Source organism: Tiliqua scincoides, chromosome 7 (genome assembly GCF_035046505.1).
Source record: "Tiliqua scincoides isolate rTilSci1 chromosome 7, rTilSci1.hap2, whole genome shotgun sequence".
Classification (NCBI taxonomy): domain Eukaryota; kingdom Metazoa; phylum Chordata; class Lepidosauria; order Squamata; family Scincidae; genus Tiliqua; species Tiliqua scincoides.
This window is the reverse complement of record NC_089827.1, coordinates 70,354,945-70,377,788: the sequence shown is the minus strand read 5'-3', so window position 1 is coordinate 70,377,788 and position 22,844 is coordinate 70,354,945. Positions and strand designations below refer to the sequence as shown.

General features: G+C 44.3%; 1 protein-coding gene and 1 pseudogene across 1 annotated transcript in view; one reads left to right on the top strand and one right to left on the bottom strand.

Annotated features, from left to right (window-relative positions):
- The first annotated feature begins 5,852 nt into the window (after window positions 1–5,852).
- The window catches only part of PTPRQ (protein tyrosine phosphatase receptor type Q), a 127,505-nt gene continuing 110,513 nt past the window's right edge, over window positions 5,853–22,844 (top strand). Inside the window, exons 1-13 of the mRNA XM_066633369.1 lie at window positions 5,853–5,912; window positions 7,040–7,177; window positions 10,240–10,375; window positions 10,958–11,212; window positions 11,476–11,693; window positions 12,301–12,487; window positions 13,082–13,366; window positions 14,667–14,951; window positions 15,674–15,943; window positions 18,176–18,436; window positions 19,374–19,504; window positions 20,973–21,102; window positions 22,002–22,152. Of these exons, the coding sequence (XP_066489466.1) occupies window positions 5,853–5,912; window positions 7,040–7,177; window positions 10,240–10,375; window positions 10,958–11,212; window positions 11,476–11,693; window positions 12,301–12,487; window positions 13,082–13,366; window positions 14,667–14,951; window positions 15,674–15,943; window positions 18,176–18,436; window positions 19,374–19,504; window positions 20,973–21,102; window positions 22,002–22,152 (2,507 nt within the window). The remainder of the gene's footprint in view (window positions 5,913–7,039; window positions 7,178–10,239; window positions 10,376–10,957; window positions 11,213–11,475; window positions 11,694–12,300; window positions 12,488–13,081; window positions 13,367–14,666; window positions 14,952–15,673; window positions 15,944–18,175; window positions 18,437–19,373; window positions 19,505–20,972; window positions 21,103–22,001; window positions 22,153–22,844) is intronic.
- On the bottom strand, window positions 20,814–20,932 carry LOC136657893 (5S ribosomal RNA; annotated as a pseudogene).

Here is a 22,844-nt window from a genome sequence, read left to right as displayed (position 1 = left end):
TGTTCCTTCGTAATTTTGAAACTTCTATGGTTTGGTGATGCTCTGGAGTAAGCTAAACATTAAATACCAGCGCATGCATTGCAGCTTCTTATGGGGGGGGGGGAGCCTCTTCTACAGAGAAGCAGTTTACCAGGCAATCCTGGTATCCGTTCAGAAGTCCTGTTTTCAACTGGATTTACTTCCAGTGAGTGTGTATAAGATCTTAGGAGGCCTACATTTTTGGTGAAGGGCATGGAAAGGCAACACAACATTCACTAGAAACAGTTTACAGAAAGGTAAATATTTTCATTTAGGGAGCATCCATTTAATTAAATTAGACTATGCTGCATACAGACATAGTTACGTTGTTTTGTTTTGAAAGGAGCAGTTCTGCTGATCGCTTAAGATTGCCATGTTCGAAAGCCTTCGCTTACAGCTGACGGATGCAAAGCAGTGCTTGAAAAAGTTTTAACTTCACACATGAGCTTATCTACCTGGGCAGTCAGTTCTGTGCCCCAAACTTTTTGCAATGTCCTCAGAAATTCCTGTTCATTGACAATAAGATAAGCTCAAGTACTTGGAGGTAAGGGGGAATTTACAAACTTAACATAAGAGACTATACAGAATGAAGACTATACTTCATTTTTAGGAATGAAGTATCGGAAGTGATTGTGTGGGCCATCTAATCTAATCCTGGCTGGCTTCAAGGCAAAAAATTCTATTCATAAATATTTCTATTTAAAAAATTACATCCTGCAACACAAGCATAACCTTGAAGATAACCGGAATTTTGTGCAACAGAATTGGACCCTGAAATGTCACAAAAGTGAAACAGCAGAGTTTTTACCGTGTATTTACAAATACCGTGAATCACATTTACCTTGACCTGATTTTTAACCTTGATCCTCATCTTTTAAAACAAAGCATATAATCAAATGATGGAATAGTATGTGTACAACATTTCAAAGTGAAGCTTAATGCTCTGTGATGTCTTTTTCTTTTCAAGGAACCTTTATTGGCATAATAATACAAATCTACATGAGATCCGCTCAATCCCACAAGTACCCCAAATACAGCATCATTGTTGTTTGGTTTGGTATTGCTCAACTAAAGAGTGCCTTATGCCTGTTAAGAAATAGGCTTTAAATCACTACACATATGGAATGGCAGTCATAACTTCGGGACATAATTCACATATGGGTGACTTAGGTACCCATCAGATCACAAGCAAAATGAGGCCACTCCCACATAAGGTAGTGGTCAATATATGCCTAGCTATGCAGAAGTAGAAAAGTCTGTAAGTGAAAGGAAAGGTTAAAAAGAAAAAAAAGCAAACAGCCTATTGTGGAGTGAGCATACTCAGTGACCCTCTTATGGAATATTGGGGTATCAGATGAAAAAACAGATGGAGAAGGGTTGAAGGGAGAGGACACTGGGCTTCTTGAGCCAATTGGGTATTGGATTGGAAAGATCCAAACTTTTTGTTGCAGGTTTCTCTTGTTTTACAACAACCTGAAATTGACAGCGTGGCAGTAGGAAGAGTTGGGAACTCTTCAGCCTAGAAAAGAGCCGCCTGAGGGGGGACACGATTGAGACATACAAAATTATGCAGGGGATGGACAGAATAGATAGGGAGATGCTCTTTACACTCTCACACAACACCAGAACCAGGGGACATCCACTAAAATGGAGTGTTGGGAGAGTTAGAACAGACAAAAGAAAATATTTCTTTACTCAGCGTGTGGTTGGTCTGTGAAACTCCTTGCCACAGGATGTGGTGATGGCGACTGGCCCAGACGCCTTTAAAAGGGGATTGGACAAGTTTCTGGAGGAAAAATCCATTACGGGTTACAAGCCATGATGTGTATGTGCAACCTCCTGATTTTAGAAATGGGTTATGTCAGAATGCCAGATGTAAGGGAGGGCACCAGGATGAGGTCTCTTCTTATCTGGTGTGCTCCCTGGGGCATTTGGTGGGCCGCTGTGAGATACAGAAAGCTGGACTAGATGGGCCTATGGCCTGATCCAGTGGGGCTGTTCTTATGTTCTTACCTACAATTCCCAGAAAGCCTTGCAGTTCTTCTTGTTACCTGGTGTGCTCCCTGGGGCATTTGGTGGGCCGCTGTGAGATACAGAAAGCTGGACTACATGGGCCTATGGCCTGATCCAGTGGGGCTGTTCTTATGTTCTTCTCACATCTTGGGGCAAGGAGTTCCACAGACTAATGGCAGAGTAGGCAGCTGTTGTTTTGTGGCTGCAGCCTACCTATAGGCTTGCTCATACTCTCTTAGCTCCAACCAAAGTAGTCCACAGCTAGAGCATGACAGCAATTAGAACAGGAAGTGAAGAGAGGCTCCCCCCCCCAAAGACCTTGCAGTGCACACCAAAAGGACTTTTCTTCCTGAGACATGCAGCAGCCATTCTGAGATGTCGCTCTGAGCTGGTGCTTCTCCTTCAGGACCAACCTTCCTAAATTGTGTTGAACACTTTCCTAAGGACTCTGGACTCACAAGTGGGGGAGCAGAGCCAGGGCTGTGTAACAAACGGAACTGTGGAGGGATGTGTGTGCTTTCTGCTGGCTCATTTAACTACCTTGCATGACTTGTCTATAATCCCCTTGTGCTTACCCTCTCCCTTTTAGAGGAGTTTTTCCACACTTAAAAGAGGCAAGGGCTGTGCATAATGTGGTCTGGTGTGGGGAAAAAGACTGGATTGATTTGGGTGGGTGTGAAAACCTCTGAGTTGGGTGGATATTATTTTGTGTTCCATGTATTCCATGTAAACTCAAGACTTTCACAGCTAGTGAAGCAAATGTAAGCACAACCATCACATTAATTATTAAATAATCTTCTTATGTATTACAAATTTAATTGTATTTTTTGTGTGCGAGGGTGGGGGGGTTGCATGTGGTCCCCGCCATCTCCAAATTTTGCCTTAGTGGTCCCTGAGCTCCTAAAGGTTGGTACCCACTGTTCTAAAAGGAATGGATTTCAGGTGTGAATTTCACTTTCTAGATGTAACACCTGAGTATTATTTTCCATATCCATATGGCTGGGGGTCCTTCAGTTTTAAGCCTCACTGGTAGGTGTCTCAGTGGCGTAGCTAGAGCGGTGCAAAGCACTAAGTCTTGCAGGGAGCCACACAGTAGCATGTAAGGAGTCCCTCTCCCTCCCCTTTGGAACCATTTCAGGTAGTGGGAGCAAATGGAATGGCTCTGAAGGGGACAGGTCCCTTATATGCTGCAGCGAGGCTCCCTGCAAGAGTTAGTGCTTTTCACCCCCTCTAGCTATGCCACTGAGATGCCTTGCAATTTCTGTCCAGCAATTGTTAGACTGTCAACTTCGGGCCCAATCCTATCCAAATTTCCAGCACTGAGGCAGTGCCATGCACCCCGAGGTGAGGCAACAAATGTTCCCTCACCTTGAGGGGGCTTCCATGATTTCCCAACCATCACAGGATGCAGCACATGCCCCATTGGCGTGGCTGTGTCAGTGGAGGTTGGAGTGTGCCCAGTGGTGTAGCTAGAGGGGGTGCAAAGCGCTAAGTTTTGCAAGGAGCCACACTGCAGCGTGCAAGCAGCCCCTCATCTTCAGAGTCATTCCAGGCAGTGGGAGTGAAAGAGATGACTCTGAAGATGAGGGGCTGCTTGCAGGCTGTGGCGAACCCCCCTGCAAAACTTAGTGCTTTGCACCCCCTCTAGCTATGCCACTGTTTGGGCCCTAAGTGGTTTCAAGCCCACTTCTACCTGGCCAACACATTAGGTCCTTGTTGCGTGGATGCAAGGCGGGGCAGAGGCCCCTGTGAGAGTGTGGTGGCCTTGGGTGACTCTCCCACTTGGCTTCCTGTGGAGAAGGCAGCTGCATCTTCCCAGCTCTGGCTTTCAAATGCAATGTAGGACTGCGGTGTCCCAGCTCCCCTCCCAGTGTGCCCAGCCTCGCCCCCTGCCAGCCCCCTCTCCTCCCCTCCCCTCCCTCTGGTGACCTGCCCTCAGCAGCCTCCAGCAAGCAAAAGGGCAGGAGTGCCCAGAAGCCGTGGGAGAGAGCAGAAGGCACAGCAGCTGCTGCCGCCACCCTCAGAGCGCGCGGGCTCTCTCTCCGAGGCGCCAAACAGGTGGGTGGCTGCGCGCGCGCCTGGCTGCCCGTGGTGCCGCGCCGGGGAGGGGGAGCGCGGGCTTTGGGGGGCCCTGGCGCGCTCTGCACTGCTGTGGGGAGGGAGAGCGCGAGGGGCGGGGCGGCTTCGCGCCTTCTCAGGGCGGACGGAGCGGAGAAGGAAGGGCACGAGGATGCTCTCCGCAAGAGGCGGCGCGCGCCTTGACGCACCTCTGGGCGCGCAGCGGGGCTCCCGCCCTTCTGGTGGTCTCTGCGGTCTCCCCTCCCCCCAGAATGGTGGTGTTGCCAGTGGCGTAGCTAGAGGGGGGGCAAAGCACTAAGTTTTGCAGGCACCTTTGGAGCCATTCTTGCGCCTCCATTTTTGCTGCAGAGCCCAGAATGGCTCTCTCCAAAGGGGAGAGGCCGCTTGCCTGGCATGGTCAGGTTTTGGCAAAACTAAGTGCTTTGCTCCCACCTCTAGCTATGCCACTGGGCGTGTGGCAAATTACTTCAGCACAGACCCAGGACGAGGACGCCTGCATTTTGCTCTAGAGCCTGGGATGGCTCCAAAGGGGAGAGGCACGCTCAGGCACCTGCAAAACGTAGTGCTTTACCCCCCTCTGGCTACGCCACTGGGTGTGGCATATCGCTTCGGCAAAGACACGGAGGAGCACATCCTCTGTAACCGTTTTAGACCCAGTAGTGGCTGAAAGGAAACCCCCCCCCCTTAGTTAAAAATGGGAAGGTGCCCTCAGGAACTTGTGGATACTTCCAGAACAGCCAAATGACTACCACATGACCATTATGAGCCCCTTCTTGAGCTGAAGCCAACACAGCAAACCATTGGCTTATATGACATTAGAGCAGTGGTTGTCAACCAGTGGTACTTGTACCACCAATGGTACTTGAGATGGTGTCCAGTGGTATCCACGGGACCCCAGGACCCCTGCTGCCTGTGATGCAACATGACAAGCGGCAGTAGGAGGCTCAGCTTGGCAGGCACAGTTCCGCTGTGTGCTTTTTGCGCTCTCAAAAGAGTCAGTCCGTCCACCCTGACAGCCCAATCCTGTGCATGTCTACTTAGAAGTAAGTCCCATGACAGTCAATGGGGCTTACTCCCAGGAAAGTGTGGATAGGATTGGGCTGTGAGCATCTTACTGGTGCTTGTCACTTTGCATCGGCCTCCTTATTTGGAAGTAACTGCGGGTGGTACTTCCAATAGGTAGACCTTGTGACAATGACAGACCTGCCCGTGAGGGCAAAGGTCCGCGATGCTGCCCCCCACGCATTACTGCCCCCCCAAGTGCGATGGAGCCTTGCATGACTCCAGGACTGACTTGGGAAGCGTTCTGAGGCTTCCCTTCCAGAAAACCAGAAGTTCCAATTGCATTGGAAGCCTCAATAAGGCTTCCTGTGTTGTCCTAGAGTTGCAGGGCTCAGCACCTGGGGCATTTGCCCCCATGGCTCAGCGCCAGGTCTGCCGCTGCCCATGTGAAGTACAGCAGAGGGACAAATATTGAGAAATGCTGCATTAGAGCAGATACACGCTGTATCTGAAAGGCATTCGTGAGCCACTGATGGCATTTGATTTTGTGCATGTGTGGTTATAGAAAAATGCCCTGAAAGCTGAACACTGTAGATCTCAGCTAGTTATGAATATGAAGTATAAAATGCAATGTGCTGTTATGTTACTTCTTCCTGTCTTATTCTTCTCGAAGTATCCAATCGAAATATAAGTAGAAGTAATTAGGATTCGGCCATTGGAAGCTAAAGCCGTCACATCCTATGGAAAAAGCAGTTTGGTTACTGTTGGTTTTACTGGTGCGAATACAGAATGCATTTCAGGTAAGAAGTAACGTTTCACTGTTCCAACGACATCTAGCAATAATGAAAATAATTATTTCTATAATTATAATTTATCTCTTTTTAGACTGGAACCCTTTGGGAGCAGGGAGCTAGTTGCTGATATTTTTTGTCACGTATACTGCTTTGTGAACTACTTTTTGTTGAAAATTCAGAGGCAAAGGGCTGATTCTCAAGAACAGCTTTTGTCCTCATCCTTTTCCCAGAACTTCTTTACCATCACCCAAACTGTATCTGGTGATGGCTGAAACGTCTCAGCATCCAAATCACCAGAGCCTCTGCAATACATTGCTTTCCATGGCACCTTGGTGTTCAATGGGAATATCAAGCAGCCAGGAAATTCCATGTGCAGGAGCTCCTTGTATCTGGGATGCTGTTGTGAGCATGTGATGCAGTATTCCAGGTGCAAGAAACCTTGGACCTTGTTTTCCATGTCTATACGGTACACAGGCCCTGGAAGAATGCATGTCAAGCATGGAAGTGTAGCTTTCCAGGGGCTCCTTATTGATCTGCCCAAGCCCAGAAGTTCAGTTTCCATTCTAAACTTGAGAAGAACTTCTCAGGGACTTAGCATTCAATATATAATGCCCCTGGAGAGTATGATCTGGAGATGCTTATATTGTGGGCAAGGTAAATGCACACTGGCATGACACTTTTGCTAACTGTTTTCAAATAACAATCCATTGTTTAGAATCTGTTTTCATATGTAAATATACAGTTCATTGTCTTTATTTGACATATACTTTGAGCTTGGACTGTGCCAAGGCTGGTTCATCGACCACAGGGCCATCCTTCTAGGAGGAGAAGAAAGAAGAAAGAAAAGTCCTCAGGGCAAAGACCTGCTATCACAACCTCCACTTGCTGTTGCTTCTTTAAGTTTGGACTGTGCCTCTTGCTTCACAGTGGCCTTAGAAACAACTGCCATGTGAAGAAGGGGATGAGAAAAGAAGCAAGCAAAACATTTTCTACCACTGCCCTCCCAATCTTCTGTTGTAATGATTTCCAATAATTTGAATATATGTTAAGCTGCTCTGGGAGACTTGTCAGCTGAATAGTGGGGTACAAATGCTTTATATACACAAATAATATACCACTCCTTTGTATTGCAGGCATCCAGTGGTCTGGAATGTGGTAGAGTTGAAAGACCTTATAGAGCAGTTTTATTGGAGTGGCCAGAGTTTCCAAAAGGAAGACATCCAGATTTTTATGTTGTGTCGTACCAACCCACAAGTAACTTCATTAACAAAGTAAGTTCCGTATATCATATCATGTGCCTCCTTGTAGTATTTCAGTTTGATTCCAGGATAGTAGAAGAATGACATTTTTGGTTAAAAATAGACTGTTGGACAGGATGAGAGGTTGTTAAAAGAACATTTAGAAGAGAAACTAAACATCATTGAAGAAACATTTTTACCTATAACTTCAGTCCCATCTGCTACCTTTTGATAAACTCTTCCTCCTGCACACAAAGCTGCACTCATTAGATATCCTAAAGCATAATTATTTGGTTTGGTTTATATATACTCATGCTCAGATTTTATTGACTGCATGAAGATCTGTAGATGATTAAGCAACCCACCCATGCAGTGCAGGTGTTTGAATTTATGGGCAGAGAGGTGATGAGGTTCCATATTCCTATATTGGGTGATGTAATCATGACTCAGAGCCCTTGAGCATCCGCTTCTTCCACTCCTGGTTTGTAATAGTCCACATAACAAAGATGAGCTAAGAGGGGCCTTCCCCTGAACTGGACAGTCCCAAAGTGAATGAGGCTTGCAAGTCCAATTGAGTTCCTGACACAGTTCCTTTAGCTTCAAGGAGTAATCTGAGGAAGCACTCTTCACACTCTTGGAAGCCCATCACTGTCTTTAATTACCTTTCCTCCCAGCCCACACTGACCCCACCACATAGGGGCATTTGCCTTGCTTAGTGGTTCCACCCCCCCTCACTTGCTTAGGTTTCCTCAATGGGGGCAAGACCCCTTTGTTGCTCAGATCCTGAGCCTGTGTTCCTAAAGTGCGGTTTGTGCCTTGTGAGGTAAGCCAAATACAACAGGTTTGAGAGTATAGACACCTTTATTGTTTTAAAACTCCAGCTGTGAATGAGAGACAGTTAAGAAACTGCAAAGCAGGTTTGTACAGGTAAAGCAAATCTTTACCTGTACAAACCTTGCAACATTTATACAGCAAGTTGCCTTTCTGAATTTAGGCAGATCTCCTACCGTATAAGGCTTTTCTTTTCCTGGTAAATTTTCACTTTATAATGTTTCAACTTATTTTTTTTTCCTTATGGGTTCAGCTTGAGCCGGTTCTTATAGGTTTTGCAGTGTAACAGCCAGAATTCCTCTTCCCTTTGGGCTGCTTGCAAGCTACACAGGTCGCTATGGATGGTTATTTTATATCACCTTTATAATTGATTTGCCCTTTCCAGTCATGCTTGAAAAGGTGAAGTATTTTTACTCAGGCATCAGGCTGAGAAACAGCACAATCTATATCCTAAAGTCACACAATGTCTCTGTGAGTGCAAAAACAAAACATTCATCAATAGGGGTCGCAAGTTTACAAGATAAGCTTGGACTGCAGGTGAGAAACAGGATACTAGATTAGCCTCCAGGCTTCTGCCTCATTGTTTGGTCCATATATACAATGTGGGAAGTGTGTATAGTGTCTCTTCCTTCCTTCCTTCCTTCCTTCCTTCCTTCCTTCCTTCCTTCCTTCCAACCAAGCACAAAGTTTCCCTTCCCCTCATTGATGTGACAGGTTGCAGAAAGGAGTATTGTACTGAACTCATTTATATCTACACATCCATTGCTGCAGGGCACAGACTACAGCAGCAGCTCCCAAACTTTTTAGGAGTTTGGGAGTTGCAGTAGGTCTTTGTGGAGGAGGGGGAAAATGCAGCAATGTGTTCCCTAGGATTGCGCCGCTACCAGGGGCAACAGGGGCTTTGATTAACTCACCAACAGCAGCAGCCTTCTGCGGGGTGTGGGGAGCCCCATGGAAGACTCAAGCAGGGCTCCCCAGGCCTTGGAAAATCTAAAAATAAAGATCGTGATCCACTTCTGGTTTTCAATCTGGGAGCAGAATCCCTCAGCCTGGGCAATTTAGAAGTGGTGACAGCAGAGGTGGTGATGGGAATGAAGAATGTAAGGTGTGGATCATGGTGAATATATTCACTACCCTGCTGAAATAAACAATGTAGATATAGTGTTTACATAACAATAATAAGAACATAAGAACAGCCCCACTGGATCAGACCAATAGGCCCATCTAGTCCATCTAGTGAGCTCCCACCAAATGCCCCAGGGAGCACACCAGATAACAAGAGACCTCATCCTGGTGCCCTCCCTTGCATCTGGCATTCTGACATAGCCCATTTCTAAAATCAGGAGGTTGCACATACACATCATGGTTTGTAACCCGTAATGGATTTTTCCTCCAGAAACTTGTCCAATCCCCTTTTAAAGGCTTCCAGGCCAGACGCCATCACCACATCCTGTGGCAAGGAGTTCCACAGACCAACCACACACTGAGTAAAGAAATATTTTCTTTTGTCTGTTCTAACTCTCCCAACACTCAATTTTAGTGGATGTCCCCTGGTTCTGGTGTTATGTGAGAGTGTAAAGAGCATCTCCCTATCCACTCTGTCCATCCCCTGCCTAATTTTGTATGTCTCAATCATGTCCCCCCTCAGGCGCCTTTTTTCTAGGCTAAAGAGGCCCAAACGCCGTAGCCTTTCCTCATAAGGAAGGTGCCCCATCCCAGTAATCATCTTAGTCGCTCTCTTTTGCACCTTTTCCATTTCTACTATGTCTTTTTTGAAATGCGGCGACCAGAACTGGACACAATACTCCAGGTGTGGCCTTACCATCAATTTGTACAACGGCATTATAATATTAGCTGTTTTGTTCTCAATACCTTTTCTAATGATCCCAAGCATAGAATTGGCTTTCTTCACTGCCGCCACACACTGGGTCGACACTTTCATCGACCTGTCCACCACCACCCCAAGATCTCTCTCCTGATCTGTCACAGGCAGCTCAGAACCCATCAGCCTATATCTAAAGTTTTGATTTTTTGCCCCGATGTGCATGACTTTACACTTACTGACATTGAAGCGCATCTGCCATTTTGTTGCCCGTTCTGCCAGTCTGGAGAGATCCTTCTGGAGCTCCTCACAATCACTTCTGGTCTTCACCACTCGGAAAAGTTTATGAAATAAACTTTATGAAAAGTTTATGAAAGTTTATGAAAATTTTATGAAATAATACTTATAAAACTTTAAAAAACGCCATTTCTTTAAATTGTAGAATGTGAAAAGCGTTGCTGCAACTCAAGTAAATGCACAAAATTTTACAATTCTGCTTGAAGAAGAAAAGAAATATAATGTAATGGTACAGTCACTGAAAGATGGGAAAGTTTTGCATGCAGTATCATTCGAGACATGTAAGTACCACAGTGTACAATCTGCTTTTGGCATCCTCATGTCCTAAATCTGTGACAAAAATGCCAAACAGAAGATGCTAGAGAATGTTACATTTGTACTAACTTAGGATCCAGTCCTGTGGTTGGTCAGCACTGGTGCTGAGCTCCAGCGCTGGTGCTCGGTGTCACAAACGTGCCATAAGGCATGCCCGCAACATCCAGAGAGGAGTGAGTGCTAACCCAGTGCCAGTCGGCACTGAACCCAGCACTGGACAGGTGCTGCCTGGAGCACAGTAAGAGCTGCAGACAGCCTTGAGAGCCTTTGGGCGGGGAGAGGGTGAGGTGGAGGGAACCAGGGTGGGAGGGGTTGGGACCGGGACCTGTTCTGCCCTATCCTATGCTCCATGGGCTGTAAAGCCCAACCTGGAGGTTCCCAAGTCTGCACTGTTAAAATAGCCAGCACAGACTTGAGAAACCCCATTGTGGGACTTGGGGCTTTCCCCACGGGAAGGGGACGGAACTCCGCTTCCCCCATGGAGACCTCTGGCAGCCCCGGTGGTGAAATATTGTAATCTCCGTGATTTTTTTGTTTGTCTATTACAGGTGGAATTTCAGACAATAGCGTCAGAACACTTGTGACAAGTACCAGTGTATCATTCAATTGGAGTGTACTAGCGCATGATTTTTCTGTTGAAATTGCTTATAATAATGTTTCTCAAGTCCATACATATAATGAAGGCTTCTATGAATTGACTGATCTGAGACCTGCAACTTTGTACAGTTTTACCCTTGAGTTTCAGCAGCTGCACTTGGACTGTATTAATGTCTCTCAGACGTTGAATGTTCAAGTTGAAACAGGTGTGTGTTATCATTTTTCTTCACTGCTATTCCTGGTCTGAAAGGCACATTTGGACCAAATGTAAGGTGCTGATAAATGTTTCTGTTTGCTCCTCCCTTTTTCTTTTTAAGCAAATATTACTGGGGGAATGTATAAATATATGTATCTTTTAAAGCATCATCATGTCTGAAGATAATTTTTCTTGTCCTGTGGCAGATTTATCTTGCCATTTGTTTAGTTGGAAAAAAGGCTTTGGAATATTAAAATGTCTGTCCATCTTTAGGTTCGTGTTCTGATGGTTGGACAGCTTTCAGACAGAACTGCTATCAAGTCAGCAAAGAAGGCAAACCTTGGAGTGTTGCACAACAAAATTGTGGTTTATTATCACATGGAGCACATCTAGTTGATATAAGAAATAAGGAAGAACATGAATTTCTGTCTTCTTATCTGCGGTCACTTGATCAAATCATTATGTTGTGGACAGGTCTCAATGACATTAAGGTGGGTATGTTATACCTTAGTTGATATTAATATCAACTATTATATTATATATATATGATATTGTATAGTACTTAGGGGTGGCCCATCTATCCGGTGAGGTGATTCCGGTTGCATCAGTGTCAGTTTATAGGGGAGCAAGATGTCAGCAGATTGGGGTGCCTTCAAAATGTTTTTGATTTGCTTTAACTAACTGCACATACTGGGAGAAAATGCAGTGTGGGGGGCACACTGAAACAGGGAGTACCCCCCACTTTGGGGAAAAAATGTTTTTAAATTGATTTTCATTTAAAAAGCTGAAATATGCTTATACATCATACAAAATGTTTACTAGTAAAATTATATTTGCTTATTTAGGTTCTGTTTATTTACTTTTTTGTTTATGTTTTGAAAAATTATACTACTGCTTAGCAAAATACTGCTTTTTGAAAATACTAGTAATAAATGACAGGCAAGATTTTTAACAACAGAAATGATAAAATAAGAGATTTATTCAACAAGAATAAAGCAGAATATTTGCTTAAAATGCATCAGCAGTGTTGTAAGAAGCAATTATCCAATTTGTCGATTTAATTTAAGGAATGTCTTACAGCAATTTTGATTCTTGTAGGAAGAAGGACATCGGTCATGGACCGATGAATCTCCGTATCGTGGAAAATCTGAACTCTTTTCTCTACCAATGATACCAGAAAATGAGACTGATTGTTATGCTTTCCAGAGAAATCTTGCCGGTCCAGAATATTTCTTCATTGGGTTTTTCTGCTACGTTCCTTTGCCATACATTTGTGAATATGAGTGTAAATATTTTATCTGTCTTTAAAACTTCCTAAAGCAATGGTTCCTAAACTGGTGGTCCACCAGGGGAACCAGAAGCATTCCCCCTTAAGGGGAGTGACTCTGCTCTAACAGCAGTGACAGGGATTGTGGGGCTGCCACTATCAAGGTGCTTTTATACTCACCTGGGGGCCACGCTGGCCTTCTGCAGAGACCTGGAGGTTTGCAGCCCCCTCTGATCTCTGCAGCTGCTTTACAAAGCCATCTCAGATCTAAAGCTACTTCCTGTTTTTGTGGGGAAATAGGAAATAGCTTTAGATCAGAGATAAGGGCTTTGTAAAGCAGCTGCAGAAGAGATAAGAGGGGGCTGCAAGCCTGCAGGACCCTGTAGAAGGCCAGAGCAGCCCCCCCCATAAGCAAAAAAGCCCCTTAGCAGCTGCAGCTCTGCAATCACTGCCCTTTCCCTGCCCCTCTCCATCCAAACACTTACCTGGTTTCCAACTCCCTTATAGGAGTTTGGGAGCAACTGTCCTAAAGATACTCTTAACAAAAGAATAGATAACATTGGCTATATAGATTCAGCATTTGCATTTAACAATTTGAAAATGTCTTTTCAGTGCCTTCAGTTCCTGAAAACTTCACAATAAAAGTGCAGGATGTTAACACAACGGCAGCAGCGCTTTTGTGGAGCAGTTTGAACGGCTGGCTTGATTCAGGCTTTCAGCTCACGATTAGATATTTTTCTGAACATTCGGAACAACATTTTGTGACTTTTCCTCTGTTTTCAACACACACAAAAATTTTGCAGTTGTGTCCTGGTCACTTCTATAGATTCCTGATGTCAGCAAGGAGCCCTGAAGGGGCACAAGTTAGCTTGCATCCAGTTGTGACGGTCGAAACAAGTAAGTGATAACACCCCAAAATAACTTATGTATACAGTACTCATTTAAAATACATTCTCCATGACAAATGTTATCTTGTTTTAACATGATATTTAAAAACTGAATAAAAGTTCAGATTTAAATATAGTCATTATTTGGAATAGCAAAACATTACACCAGGGGTGTAGTTGAGGGACATGTGCAGCATTGGGATTTCTATAGCAGTAGCAGTTACATCAGCAGCAGGAGAATTGGTTCCCCCCCCCCCCCAAAGGATCTTAGCTGAGAAGTGTCAGGGCTCAGTAGGAGGCAAACTGAGAAATTTGCCTACAGAAATAAGTGCTAATTTGTTCTGCTCTCAGATGCAAATAGGCGATGGATCGAGAAGGGAATGCAAATGGGTGGATAGACAAGAAAGAAGGGGCAGGTGAATAAAAAGAGTGGGATAAGGTAAGCTTGGATCATCGCTCCTGCCAGGAGGAAGATAAGAGTTTTGTTTAACACTGACCCCTGCTTGAGCTATCATAATACATGGCAAAAGGACGGCAGCCCAATCCTATGCTTACTGGATCATGGGGCTGCCGAGGTACCAGAAGTGGTTGCTGTGGCATCCTGAGTGCTAACTGGGCAGCGCTGGCAGCACCTCAGTAGAAGGAGACTTTTGTCCCTTTTTCAGGTAAAGCAGGTAGCCCCACAATGGGGCTATTCAATTCTGTGGCGACCCTTGGGCTGCCTTAGAATCAAGAGCCTGCCTCACTCCCGCCTTGCTCCAGCATGCCTCCTCCTGCCCCTCCCCCTGTCCCAGGATGCCTCCTCCCCGCCTTCCCCACACCCCCAACTACCTCTCTGCCACCTAGTGGTTTGAGCAACTGCGGAGCGACGGAGCACCAGTGATCCACCATCACTAGCCCAGCGCTGGAGTAATATTTTCAGGTCTTTCTTCTTTTAGTACTTCAGTAGCATTGTTCAATATGCAAATTCCACAAAGGAATAAAGATTGATAAATGAAGCTTAACAATACAAAAAAAAACCCAGTTTCCATAACTGTGGTTGTGAAAAATATAGAAAAGGAGAAACTGTATAATTACTTCATCAGGCTGGTATTATAGAAAAGGGAGGGGGTCTCATATCTGATTTTTAGAAATTCCTTGTTTATAGAAAAGTAACTTGTTCAATACATCCATCCAAAATGTAGATTTTAAGTTTTACTTCTTGTTTTTCAACCTGTTATTTATCTCATCCTCTGTTATTTGTCAAAGAGTATTTTTACCCTCAGCTACCCTCTTAATAGAATTAAGGTTTCCCATCTTTTAATCACCAGGGCCATTACACTTACACAACGTAACGGCAACTCGGGTGACATCATCAGAAATAGTTTTGCAGTGGGACCTTCCAGTGAGCTCATGCAATGCATCTTTTCATCATTATCTAATTAGCATATTGGACAGCAAAGCAAGAAAATGGATGAGCTTTCCAGTCAAAAAAAGTAACACTTCTGCTGTAATTGGAAATATCAAACCATACCATCAATATCAGTTACATTTTCAGAGTGTTGCTGAAAAGGGAACTCTAAGCTGCTATGAGGATCCCATGGTAGTAATAACAGGTAAACAGTGTTGATTTTTTTTTTAAAAATATACATATTAATTATAAGTGGTAGTGAATATAATTGCTATGCATGTAGTATTAAGACCTAAATACAGTAAAAATTGTAAAATTTATGCAATGTTCCTCTCCCATTGTTTGGTCAGTATTGGTGTCCCTGCACATGCCTGATCTTGTCTGATCTCAGAAGCTAAGCAGAGTCAGGCCTGGTTAGTACTTGGATGGGAGACCGACTGGGAATACCAGGTGCTGTAGGCTTATACCATGATCTCGGAAGCTAAGCAGGGTCAGGCCTGGTTAGTACTTGGATGGGAGACCGACTGGGAATACCAGGTGCTGTAGGCTTATACCATAGTCTTTCGAGACTGAAGGTTGCCAACCATTAGTGTTTGCAACCAAGAAGGAACATAAATGTTTTAGAAAAATTCTTTTTGTGAACTGATGTGTGACTTTTTCATAAGAAACTGCTTGTATCCTTTCTCAACTAAAATGCAGGAGAGGGGCAAAGCAAATTCCACTTTTGTCTGTCTAAAACTATGCTGTAAATATTTTTTGAACACATGATTATACGTAAACATCTAGCTCTGCTTTGTCTGCAGTGGCTCTCAAGGAGCAAAGGTCTTTCCCAGGTCAACCTGGAGATGTCAGGAATTGAACCAGGAACCTTCTGCATACCAATCAAGGGTTCTTTCGGCTGAGCTATGCTTCTTTTTCTTTTTGTAGATGTCAGTCCACCTACCAATCTATCCATTCATCCATCTGATATAGGAGAGAATAATGTAATTCTCTGCTGGAAACGACCACAAGAGGGCTATGGATACTACATTCAAGTAAAACCATTTGCAACCATGGCTAAAAGCAAAATGTTTTTTGTAAACAACACAGAAAGATTTAAAATTGAATTCCTTATTCCTGGAATGACTTATGAATTTGGTGTCGCCTCAGTAACAAATGGAAATAGGAGTGATCTGAAGATTATTAATTGCACTCTTAGTAAGTTGTTTTATGACTGATCAGTGTTGTTGTTTTTCAGTTTTTAAAGCTTAGCTCATCAGGTAGCTCAATTTTACTATCAAGGGCTGAAATTAGAATATTGTTAGAAGTTTCATTCCTCTCCCATTGAATCCAATGATAAATTTTAAGTACTGTAACTCCAGGGTTTCCCACTTGTTGAGGTCCACTACTAAGGCCTTCAGATCCCTCTTGCAGATGTCCTTGTATCGCAGCTGTGGTCTGCCTGTAGGGCGCTTTCCTTGCACGAGTTCTCCATAGAGGAGATCCTTTGGGATCCGGCCATCATCCATTCTCACGTCATGACCGAGCCAACGCAGTGGGAAACCCTGGCCTCTGAGCGGCCCGCTTGGAGGCAGGCTGTGCAGCATGGCCTTTCCCAGTTTGAAGAGACACTTGGTCAACAGTCTGAGGCTAAGAGGCAAAGAAGGAAGGCCCATAGCCAGGGAGACAGACCAGGGACAGCCTGCACTTGCTCCCAGTGTGGAAGGGATTGTCACTCCCGAATTGGCCTTTTCAGCCACACTAGACGCTGTTCCAGAACCACCTTTCAGAGCGTGATACCATAGTCTTTTGAGACTGAAGGTTGCTAACAACATGTAACTCCAGGGGAATACATCCTGCAAATGTCATATATTTAGCACATGATAGAAGCAAAATTTAATTTAAACACTGCTATATTGTGGAATTCATTGATACAATGCAATAGAAATTACTTCCGTTGTCAACCAGTATGGGTGTATTAACTTTCAGCAGGATAAATGAGAAACAAATTGACTGTGTCTTTTAGAATTAATAACACAGCATTGCCTAAGAATTTTTTTTCCGTTTATTGAGACAGCATCACATGTGTACATCACAGCTTTTTGAAAAAAATCAGTTTTAGAAAGAATGCAGATGATTCACTCCAAACATGTATGAGACTGCAGAAGGGATAATGTTCTAAATTTGTAGGCATCCCAAATATGCCGGAGCAGTAAATATGGTTGAAAAATGCTACATTGGAGAGGGAGGGCAAAATGGCATGGCATTTTTAAAATTAAGCCCAGCTGAGCACTAGCCTCCAAAGCAGCTACAGAGATAATACAGAAATGGGTTGATCAGCTTCACAGCCCAATCCTGAGCTGCCCGGAGCTCCGGGACCCAGCGGCTCCACGGAGGGCTCCCGCCGGATCCTGTGCCTCCTGTGCTACCACGGGAGGCTCCTCAGGAAAAGAGGGTGTTCATCCCCTTCCCCCAAGTAAGGGAAGCAGCCCCGCAATGGGGCTACTCACTTTAGCGGTGACCTTTTGGTTGCCACTAAAGTAAAGGTGCTTGTGTAGGGCGAGCAGCCCTACCCAAGTGTCTTGGATCCTGTGGAGCTTGGCTCTGCGGACCCCCCTCCCCCCAACACGCCTCCTCCACACTCCCGGCCATGCTTCCCCCCTCCGTGGAATGCCTGCCCCACGCCCCCGGCCAAGGCCCCATCTTCCGTTCTGCAACCTGGCAGTCAGGGAGACCGCTGAGCCGCGGAACCTGGGTGCCCGCTGTGCACTGGCTCAGCGCCAGCTGGAGCTGGACTAGCTCTGGTGGGAGCCTGGCGGCAAGCCCCACAAACGTGCCTTACAGCACGTTTGCAACTGGACCGTACCGCGGTGCGGACCACAGGATCTGGTTCTCGGCCTGCTACACTGCATCAGTTGCCATTCTGCCAATATGTATGGTAAAATCACAGAACATGTGATTCCCAGGAGGGAATCCCACATTTGGGGGCCCATCACTGAGAAGGCCCTTCCACTCACTGCCATTGAAAAACACCTTTAGAACAATGCGCATGTGAAGCATCCTTAAATCTGTACCATGTAAATATTTTGGTCAGACAGATTTGAGTAAGGTCAGAGGAACCATTAGCTCAAGATTCACAGGTGCTAGGCTGATCAGTGGCTTATCAGTCTTCTGAATGGCTTGAATGTTCAGAAATATCCCCTGCAAATAGTTCCACTGAAGTGAATGGGATTTGTACTGGCCACACAGCAACTCAAGAAATTGAGTACAAATTCATAAATTTGCAAACAATCTAGTAATCTAAAATTTAAGACTGATCCTAATATTCTTTAGTTTATATATCCCTGTATGATAAACTCCAGTCCATGTTTACTGTGTTTGTTTTCAGCTATTTGAAAATGATGTTTGTATGTTTGATTTGATTTCCCCCCCTTCTTTTTACCACTCTAGGACCCAAACCAGTACAGATTGTCATCCCCTATGAAGTTCATAGTAATTATGTGGTTTTATTTGTTGAAATGCCTGCTACTGGAGTATCTGATGGCGTATATGTCACAAGTCAGGGGGGACCTAATGCATCATTGACTTTACAGATGGATGGGAAAATAACAATAAAAAACTTGATCCCAGGAACGGAATATGATTTCTTTGTTTACACAACCAGCGGACATATGTTAAGTTCTGTATACAATCTGCCAGCAGTAAGAACATGTGAGTTACTCAAAGTGATCTGACTATGTTCTTATACAGGTACCTCCCCCGTATCCTCTGGGTTTCATTTCAGGGGCTGGTTATGGAAACTATCCCTTGGATATGTAAACTGCATAGGGGAACCTTATGTAAATAGCAGTTCTTGCATCCTGTGCCCAAAAGGTATTGAAGCTCAGGTGTTTCTTGCTTAACAAGGCAACATCCTTGCTTAACTGAAGAATGTGTAGGTAGCCAGCACATTGCAAGAAAGAGACTAACCAAACATTAACAGGAAGCAGGACATTCTCCTGCTTCCTGGTAGTTTGGTTAATCTCCTAATGTGCAGTCTGGTTGCATCTGGCCCGTAGGGAGTATCTTTATCTGGCTTTCAGTGTTTGTACCAAAGTTCCTCAGACCTTGCAATTGATTACATCAGATGAAATCCCTAATGTGTGCAGATGGCTTGTAAGTTGAGTCAGGGTAGTAAGTGGACAAGAGTGCTGAGTGATGATCAAGGGGGAGAAACAACTGGGTAGGGGCACCATGTCCTTACAGTTTTTCCCAGTTCCATAACTGCTATTGGGTGGTACTAACTTTGTTACATAATCCATCTGAGAGGGTGTTGGTTTGTTTCTGCCCTTTGTTTAATGTATGGAAAATATAGTTGCCCCCAAGAATACAGAAACTGACCATGCCTGCTCTAGGCATTACAGGAGTGTTTCATTTGTCTTTTGAGAGATCTCTAAGGTTCTTAATTGTACAAAAAGTTTTGAAAATAAAAGATAACCCTTAAATTGGAATAAATCCAGTATTAGGTTGAAAAGCAAGATGTCTCTGGTAGTCCATCTGGAATAGATAATGATAAGAATCCAAGAGACTCAGACACTCATTCACTCAAACCTTTTAGTATGACATGAAAAATGCAACGTGTGATGTGTATGTTTTATGTATCTCGTAGGTCTTGCAGTTCCACTAAATGTACATGAAGGCAAAGTTGCAGATTCGTCCATACAGATTATTTGGGATCAAGCAGATGGAAACTTTCAGCAGTATGAAGTTACATGCACAAATTGTGCAAGTATTTTCATGGTATGTTTTAAAACAAAGTAGTATATCGCTAAGAAAGTTATTGCTGTCAGGTGAACTATGGCAAAATTTAAAACACCCACAAAAACATTTTCTTATTGTTTATCTGCTTCTGTATTTATTTCAAATGATATATGAATGCATCCAGATGGTATTTATAACTTTACAGCCCAATCCTACCTAAATCCCCTTATGGTCTTACAGCGGTGCTCAAGTGACTTTTGCTGCATCGTCCAAGGGATTTTTGACATTTGTCCCCTTGCGCCAGAGTAAGCCCCAGCAGCTGCTATGGGGCAACATAGACCTGCCCCACTGATAGTAGTATTGGCAACCTTCAGTCTCGAAAGACTATGGTATCGCGCTCTGAAAGGTGGTTCTGGCACAGCGTCTAGTGTGGCTGAAAAGGCCAATCCGGGAGTGACAATCCCTTCCACACCGGGAGCAAGTGCAGTCTGTCCCTGGTCTGTCTCCCTGGCTATGGGCCTTCCTTCTTTGCCTCTTAGCCTCAGACTGTTGGCAAAGTGTCTCTTCAAACTGGGAAAGGCCATGCTGCACAGCCTGCCTCCAAGCGGGCCGCTCAGAGGCCAGGGTTTCCCACTTGTTGAGGTCCATCCCTAAGGCCTTCAGATCCCTCTTGCAGATGTCCTTGTATCGCAGCTGTGGTCTACCTGACAGTGATACCGCCCCAGTGATACCGCTGGTACAAGCCCACATTGCTTTGTGCAGGTTGATCAGTCCAGGGAAGAAGGTTTGGATTCAACATCACCGTTGCTGCTGAACCTGCCTCCATCCTAACCCGATCCACACATCTCCCACCCCACTCCACTCAATATGCTGGGCTTACCTGCTCCAGTAGGCCTCCCAGCGTCCACCAGTGTGTGTGGTTTGGCTCTGGCCTTCCTGCTGGTATCCTGGCTGCTAGTGCTGTTGCAAACTGCTTTATGCTACATTCTGTTGATGCTCACTCTAGTTAGGACTGAGCCATTTGTTTAGTACTATTGTGCTTGCTAGATCACAAGTTCACAGAAAGGGTTTGTACACTGTCAGTCATGATATTCATCCTGTGCATGTCCAGCAGAATAAACTGGGGCAGTGATGAACATGTTCAGGTTGACGTCACAGGCACATGTTCAGATGTTGTGTGTGGTTGGAGGGTGAGGATATCACACTCCGTAAAATTATCAATGGATATGTGCAATGGATTAAGTCACATGTTGACTGGAACAGTTCTACGTGCATTCATTCGATGTATATGCGCTCATGTAAATGAAGGATTGGTTGGCAACCTTCAGTCTCGAAAGACTATGGTATAAGCCTACAGCACCCGGTATTCCCAGGCGGTCTCCCATCCAAGTACTAACCAGGCCTGACCCTGCTTAGCTTCCAAGATCAGACGAGATTGGGCATGTGCAGAGTAACAGTTGCGTAAATGTGCACATACAAAGCAGACACTGCCTTTATTTGATTGTAGGTCCAAAAAGTCACAAAAGAAATGGTAGAATTTTCCAATCTGATCCCTGGCATGCTATATAACTTTACTGTTAAAACTGAAAAAGAAGGATTCAAAGACAGCCTTCCTGTAAACATACAAATAGAGACAGGTAAGAAATTTCAATTATAATAATTCAAAACATGACAAATTCTTCCTGTAATTCTTGTGGGTTTTTTTTTTTTTTAAACACAGTACAGAAATGTTGGATGGAAGTCACATCCATGTCACAAAGGGCTTGTTTTAAATATTTGCTTTATGATTATGATAAATTGGGTTTTGTCCTATGGATGTTTTTATGTTTCAAAAATAATAAAAGGGATTTTCTAATATGACAGTATTAGAAACTGCAGGAGCAGGTTTAGTAGACTCAGGACCCAATCCTATCCAATTTTCCAGGGCTGGTGTAACTGTGCCAGTGGGACGTGAACTGTATCCTGTGGTGGGTAGACAGTCACAGAGGCGTCTTCAAGGTATGGGAACATTACCTTGGGGCTGCATTGCGGCTGCACCATTGCTGGAAAGTTGGATAAGATTGTTTTCATGCAATAGCATCTAACCTGTGAATGTACATACCGTTAGGGCACAATCCTAACCAATATTCCAGCACTGACCTTACCACAATGCAGGCCCAAAGTAAGGGAACAAACATGCTCTTACCTTGAGGAGTCCATCCCCTTGACTGACTCCCACTGCAGGATGTAGGGCATGCTACATTGGCACAGCTATGCCAGTGCTAGAAAGCTGGTTAGGATTGTGCCCTTAGGCTGCAATCCTAACCATACTTTCCTGAGAGTAAGCCCCATTGAACAAAATAGGACTTTCTTCTGAGTAGACCTTGTTAGGATTGTGCTTTTAGTCTACCTTGTTAGTAGACCTGAGTTAGGATTGTGCCTTTAGTCTCATAAAGCTCATTATAGTGTATAATTATTAAAGGCAATGCTGATATATATGTTGGTTTATATATGAGCCTGAACTGCTATTTTTAAACATCAAGTTTTTTGTTGACAGTACCAGCTTCAGTGAAGTATGTAAATGTCAGTAGAGACTCTGGGTCAATAAGTCTCACCTGGCCCCCAGCAGAAGGTATATTTGATGGATACATCATTTCACTGACCTGCAAAAACTTCAGGAAAGAAGAACGTTTATCTTCAGATATAAGGTACCACATGGAGATTGTGTATTCTTCTTTGGGCACAATATGGTCAGGTAGTATTCTGTCTTCACCTTCCTTTAACTGCCTTGGCCTTTATGTTGAGTGGAAAGGTGCGTATCAAATTAGTAAACAAACAGATGTTTTAGATTGGTTCCAAGGGATCACTTCCTCCATTGAAGGAAACTCCTTGCACTGGAGGAAGGGACCCTTTGAATCCAGCTCTCTGTGCTGCAGTGTTGCATATTTTCAAAACAATAAACTTTATTTCCTGCTAAGAGTCTTTTTGAAGAATTATAACTGAGTAGGTAAATTGATGTTGAAAAAGACCAAAATTAAGATCTTGGTTAGAACCAAACTAGTCTTGTATACATATGGATTTTGTTTTTTAAAACTGTCTGCAGTTGCAGTGAACTCAGTTTTATATATTTTCAATCTGTTTTGTCAGTTATCAACAGTTCACTTGTTTACTTAGGCCCATAGCCAGGGAGACAGACCAGGGACAGACTGCACTTGCTCCCAGTGTAGAAGGGATTGTCACTTCCGAATCGGCCTTTTCAGCCACACTAGACGCTGTTCCAGAATCACCATTCAGAGCGTAATACCATAGTCTTTCGAGACTGAAGGTTGCCAACAATACATTTCACTATGTTTATTGGGTCTTACTCCCCAAGGATTGCAGCCCTATTTTCTTTTCTGTG